Source organism: Chanodichthys erythropterus, chromosome 10, assembly GCF_024489055.1.
Source record: "Chanodichthys erythropterus isolate Z2021 chromosome 10, ASM2448905v1, whole genome shotgun sequence".
NCBI lineage: Eukaryota > Metazoa > Chordata > Actinopteri > Cypriniformes > Xenocyprididae > Chanodichthys > Chanodichthys erythropterus.
This window is the reverse complement of record NC_090230.1, coordinates 20,774,112-20,780,893: the sequence shown is the minus strand read 5'-3', so window position 1 is coordinate 20,780,893 and position 6,782 is coordinate 20,774,112. Positions and strand designations below refer to the sequence as shown.

The 6,782-nt window shown below is 36.4% G+C and overlaps 1 protein-coding gene across 1 annotated transcript; it reads right to left on the bottom strand.

Moving 5' to 3' along the window:
- Nucleotides 1-338: 338 nt before the first annotated feature.
- Nucleotides 339-5,047, bottom strand: LOC137027888 (zinc finger protein 721-like). The gene is made up of 3 exons (XM_067396485.1): nt 4,956-5,047; nt 2,269-2,377; nt 339-2,211 (listed from the first exon to the last, which is right to left on the bottom strand). The coding sequence occupies exons 1-3, from the start codon at nt 5,008-5,010 to the stop codon at nt 339-341; spliced, it is 2,037 nt and encodes a 678-aa protein (XP_067252586.1). The 5' UTR covers nt 5,011-5,047.
- Between the last annotated feature and the right edge of the window lie 1,735 nt (nt 5,048-6,782).

Genomic DNA, 6,782 nt, shown 5'->3' with positions numbered 1-6,782 from the left:
CGGTTTCACACAGGAAGATCAGAGAGAAAAAAAACAAGGCTTCACCTTTGTACAAACGTTTTCACATGGTTCTTCAGGGATAATACCCAAAAAACTTTTCTGTTTTGATCACAGTTAAATGGATTTTGTCCACAATGAGAATGCAGATGTAACTTAAGAGTGCTTACATGAGTACATCATGTGGTCTGTCTCTACTGTGGATTTTCCAGTGAATCTTAAGGTATCCTTTTTATGTGAAACTCTTCCCACATTGATCAAGTGTGTGGCTTCCCTCCAGTGTAGATCCTCTCATGTGTTTTCAGAGATCTTGACTGATCAAATCTCTTGTCGTAGTGTGATTACTTGGAAGCTTTTTCTCCAGTGTGAATTTTCTGGTGTACTTTCAGTGCAGCATCTGTAACAAAGGTCTTCCCACAATCAAAGCACATGTGATTCTTCACACCACTGTGTCTTTGCTGATGTACTTTTAAACCTCCCAGCTGACTAAAACTCTTTCCACACAAAGAACACGTGTAAGGCTTCTCCTTTGTGTGAACTTTCATGTGGACCTTTAGGTTTGATGTTGTAAAACAAGCTTTCCCGCACTGGTCACAGTTATATGGTCTTTCTCCAGAATGAAAACGCAGATGTAATTTAAGAGTGTTTGCATGTGTAAAACTCTTCCCACATTGATCACATGTGTGCGGCTTCACTCCAGAGTGGATTTTCATGTGTTCATTGAGGGCTGATTTTTGTGTGAAACTCTTCCCACATTGATCACATGTGTGCGGCTTCACTCCAGAGTGGATTTTCATGTGTTCATTGAGGGCTGATTTTTGTGTGAAACTCTTCCCACATTGATCACATGTGTATGGCCTCTCTCCAGTGTGGATTTTCATGTGTTCCGTAAGGCCTGCTTTTTGTGCAAAACTCTTCCCACAGTGATCACATGTGTACGGCTTCTCTCCAGTGTGGATTTTCATGTGAACTTTGAGGGTACTTTTTTGTGTGAAACTCTTCCCACACTGATCACATGTGTGCGGTTTCTCTCCAGTGTGGATCCTCTCATGAGTTTTAAGAGATCCTGGCCGATAAAATCTCTTGTCACAGTGTGAACACTTGTAAGGATTTTCTCCAGTGTGAGTTCTCCGGTGCCATTTCAATTCAGCATAAATAACAAAGGTCTTCCCACAATCAAAGCACATATGATTCTTTACTCGACTGTGTCTTTTCTGGTGTATTTTTAAGCCACTCAGTAGACTAAAACACTTTCCACACAAAGAACACATGTGAGGCTTTTCTTTTGAATGAACTTTCAGGTGGACCCTTAGGGATGATGCAGAACAATAAGTTTTCCCACACTGATCACAGTAAAACTGTGTTTTTTCTCCCGAGTGAGAACGCAGATGTAATTTAAGACTCTTTGCATGTGTGAAACTCTTCCCGCACTGATCACATGTGTACGGCTTCTCTCCAGTGTGGATTTTCATGTGTGACTTAACTTGTCCTTTTTGTGCAAAACTCTTCCCACATTGATCACATGTGTACGGCTTCTCTCCAGTGTGGATCCTCATGTGTCCCTTAAGGTGTCCTTTTTGTGCAAAACTCTTCCAGCACTGATCACATGTGTACGGCTTCTCTCCAGTGTGGGTTTTCATGTGTATCTTAAGGTGTTCTTTATGTCCATAACTCCTCCCACACTGATCACATGGGTATGGTTTCTCTCCGGTGTGGATCCTCATGTGTTCTTTGAGGGTTTGTTTTTGAGTGAAACTCTTCCCGCACTGATCACATGTGTGCGGTTTCTCTCCTGTGTGGATTACCATGTGTTTCTTAAGGTTATATTTTTGTGCAAATCTTTTACCACACTTATCACATGTGTGCGGCTTTTCTCCAGTGTGCATTTTCATATGTCCATTGAGGACTGATTTGTGTGCAAAACTCATCCCACATTGATCACATGTGTACGGCCTCTCTCCAGTGTGGATTATCATGTGTCTCTTCAGGGTTCCTTTTTGTGCGAAACTCTTCCCACATTGATCACATGTAAAAGGCTTCTCTCCTGTGTGGATTTTTAAGTGATTCTTAAGGTTTCCTTCTTGTATGTAACTCTTTCCACACTGATCACATTTGTATGGCCTCTCTCCAGTGTGGATTTTCATGTGTGTCCTAAGATTGCTTTTTAGTCTGCAACTCTTCCCACACTGATCACACGTGTGTGGCTTCTCTCTACTATGAACGGTCAGGTGAAGTTTAGGACTTTTTTTGTGTCTGAATTTGTTTCCAAACTGTGGGAAAGAATTTTTGTCCCTCCTCAAAGATTTTTCTCCAGTTTTAACATGATGATTCTCATCTCCTTTGCTCGGTTTTTCACTCTCCTCATTCTGTTCCATTAAGTCTGAAATAAAAATAAAATAAAAAAGTTATATTTTTATTCATCTATTCTGCAAACCACTTGTCCTATGTAGTGTCATGAAGGAGTCTTCTGTATATCATTATAAAAATTAAAGGAAAATGACATAGTGAACACTAATGTAACACCAGAAGAACACAGACAACTGTAATACAATTTTACTGTAATACAAAGTGAGACTCTTATCGGGCGATAAAAAAAAAAAAATAGCGCCGTTAATCTATTCTCAAAGTTGGGTTGGGAGCTGGGTCTAAACTACGCAAGCTATGATGACTTTCACCTTGATATTTTAGCGTGGATGTATAGCCAACCCGTCGCAAAGACCCGCCCCCCTTAGTTACTGTTGCTTTGTCCAACAAGCTATGGTGCTGTCAAGCCACAGTGATAAATGCATCACGGAGCAAAGAGGACACTGACAACACATCGACAGACAAGACAGAGCAGGTTACTTATGATATTAAACAAAGTCCCAGCTTTAAAACTGTAGTTTTTTTAAGAAATTCAAACAATAAAAACCGTTTTGTGGCTCTTTAATGTGTCGGGACCATGGTCGTGACAGATTGCTGTAGCGCCTCAGCTGAAGAGGCTCATAAACTGATCATCTCTTACTACGAGTCCATTTATAGCATCAAATAAACATGAATGAACATGAGAATCAATGTTGTTTCAAACGCGGAAAAATTGTCAATATACAACATTTTTCAAGTTTAACTCCACCAAGGTTAATCTTCTAACTCCTGACTGCTTTGGTCGGACAAAATGGCGGATTACTTTTAGTCATTATTTGGGTAGCACACATATTCTGAATGTCTTCGGCAGAATTCAAATGAGCAATTTCAATCTAGATTAATCTAGATTAATTCCAAGATTACAGTGAGATTAATCTAGATTAAAAAAATTAATCTATGCCCACCACTAATATATATATATATATATAAATTAATTATATGTCCCTGGAACTTTTCCTGAATTGGTCACATCCAGTTGTTGATTTTTTTTTTTTTTTTTCAATATAGGCACAAATTCAGTGTTTCTGGTACAATCTCTCAGGTGCTGATGGAGTATTTTATCCATCCAATAGAAAATAATTGTAGAATTTGTTTGCTTACTATAAAAGCTAGAAGTGTTTTGAGGCCTCTTGGCCTTTGTAACTGTAAGGGTCAAACAAGTTTACTTGAGCATATTTTGTTGGTAATTTTCCACCAGACAACAGGTGGCTGTGAAATGAACAAGACCATCAGTAAAGGGTGTCACGTGAAGGCCTCTTGCCTCCGGGGAGTGTTGACTGTTTTGATACAATGTTTCATTTGGCCAATGGGAAAAGAGTTGACCATCAATTGGCAGAAGGCCATGAGAAATGAAGTCAAAAGATGTACAGTAGCTGGAAGCTGGTCACCCTTACTAAGAAAATTCTCTTACATAAGCAACACCTGCAATTATATTAGTGAAGTGTCTATGGCAGAAAGGTCAGGGAGTACATGGGAAGGAGGTGTGGGAGAAGAGCCCCCGTAGATGATATCATGGAAAATAACTGTTAGGGAGAATATTACCAGCCAATGATATTACTTTGGTGTATTTTAAGAGATAAGAAAAAGCCAATGATATTAATTTGGTGTGTTTTTAAGAGATAATAAAAACTGTGCCCTGGCTAAGGGAGCCTCAGATGCGGAGCTGGCATCTCACTTTGTTGCTTGACAATAAAGTTAAATACTTCTGAGACCTGGAACTTCGACCCTGCAAGTTTTTCTTCGAGACCAGATCTGTTATATGTTATATGTTATATGGTAGGGGGCGCTATAACATCTTCTGTTCTGAGTACTGAATCTCCAGGTCAAAACACAGGCAAAGATGACACCGAAATAATTAATCTCATATGTAATCATATGCATATGTAAAATAATGTGATCATCAATATTAAACAGCATATAAATCAATTGAAGGACTCAATCCACTCCATTTATGTTTTGCTTGTTGTTATGATTATGATCCAGATGTGTTTTTTGACAAAAACTAGATTTTCTCAGCTTATATAAATGCTCATATAAGCTAATATAAAACATTTTGTTTTGTTTAAAAGCAGAGGTTCTGTTCTTTATTTTGACATATTGCATGTTCAGATAATTCATACAACAAAAATATTCTGGGGGCCATGAAAATTTTGTGAAAATGATCAAAAATGCTGGTGGTGGCAAGCACATTTAAAAAAAAAAAATGCTGTCGGGGATAGAGTTAACGATAAAACTATTGAAGTTAACTATAAATCAGGTTTTCCTTAATTTATGACCTTCAAAATTTAAGTAACAGTTGAAAACAATTGTAAACCAGGTGTAAAAAAAAGTAAATAAAACTGCTCAGATAATATCTGAAATTCTTTCATTTACCAGTTGATGAGAAAAGATTTCAGTTTCAGGCTCCAGTTTGTATCCAGTTCATAGAAAGTGTGCTGTATTTTATTAGATACTTAAACTATGTTATTCCACAGATCTTGTGGCCTATTTAACTACAAGAATTATGAATTTAATATTCATTAATCATTAATGAGGAATCAAGAATAAACACCAACCTCTTTGTTCTTCAGTATCTTCATGCTCCATTGTGCAGGACTCTGGATCACTCATGTTCTCACTGTTCAGCTCTGTCTTCTTCACTTGTAGACTGATGGGAATCTTCCAGCATTTATTGGTGAGCTGCTGTGGGAGGAGCTTCAAGTTCTGTGGTAGGAACAGCAGATCTGCTAAAATAAAAAATAATCAGTTACTCAACTGTTTTCATTATTGCACAGTGTTTTGTGTTTACATTTTCATAGAGGAATAGATAGTTACAAATTCACATTCTGTGTATTTCTGTTTTGTGTGTGGGTTTATCTAATATAAACTACTCTTGCCATATGAACAAATGGACAAAAAATAAGTAAAGTATAAATAAATAGCACAATTAAAAAAATTCATTTTTAAATATAAACATGTATAAAAAATAAAACAGAAGATTTATAGCCTATATTGTGTAGATTTCAAAAGTGGTAATGGTGTAGTTTGTTTTAGCCTGTTGACACCAATAAAGTGAGTGGCAGTTTACAGGTGATTGAAGACATCAGCATAATGAATGAGGTGAAAACTAGAACTATTGATAGAAGCATTTCAGCAGCTCTGTTAATAGCGACACTTCTACAGCAACAATCTACAGGATCATCAGCACAGATCTGACTTTATTCGAAATGTTTGTGTTAGAAACACATACGTTTGAGTCTGAAATATAAAACTCTTCTAGAATAGTATTATTTCTTACAATTTGAGATTAATAATGTATTCTGAAAATACTTATACTGCTTATTACATTCATTTACTTGTTGCGATTTTGAATTAGCAATGATAAAACCCATTTAAAATGTTTGGCATGGTGGATTTTACCCAAGTAGTCAGTCTTTGATTTTCCGTTCCTCACATGCTCGATTCCTTGGCTTGATTGTCTTCTATACAGCCTGTTCAGCCAGCAAACACCAGAAACGAAAACGAAATAGCACTGTGTCCGATGGACAACACAGAAATGACCCTCTGAAAATGTTTTTTTAAAACTATAAAGTGTATTTTATAGTAAACACGAAACTCACTGCTCTGCTGTTCAAATCACCTCAGAAAACTCGCGAGCGGGCTGGCGTCGATGGCGTCATCACGTCGAGGCAAAATCAACTTTTTTTTTTCTTTTATTGAATCAGTAGGGGAATACAAAGACATTTGAATATATAAAACGATTAAATCAAAATGCTGTATCTTATATCACAAATCAATCATATTTCCATTATATTAAGTATCCTTTTCAACAGTTTAGATGTCTTAACAGCTTTTCAATTGTTCTGCATTGATGTTAGAGAGTCATAAAAAATCTTCAAATCAGTGGAAAATAGTCTACCATTTGGTACAGTCGATATACATTTTGCTTTATGTATATGATATTTCCCTAATAGAATAATACGTTTATTTATATTATCCATTTCCAATAAAACAGTATCACAATCCATAAAAAAGACCATTACAAAACTTGTAAAACAAGTCAAAAAGAAACAGAGAAACTTGGGACCAAAATAATTTTACAACTGAAGAATTAGTGTACAATTGTTTCTGTTTCTTCTTTACAAAAACTACATAATGGTGAAAACCCTTCTTTACATTTACTAATAAAATTGTTTCATGGATAGTATCTGTTTATTATTTTAAAGTGAGCTTCTTTTACTTTATTAGGAATTACAAATTTATTTATATCTGAACACAAATTCTGAAAAACAAGGAAGTGATAATCCTGTTTCCACTTCACTATTGCCTTAGGTGAGACACTTTTTTCAAGGCAAAATCAACTGCAACCCAACCGACAAAAACAACAACAACAACAAAAACAA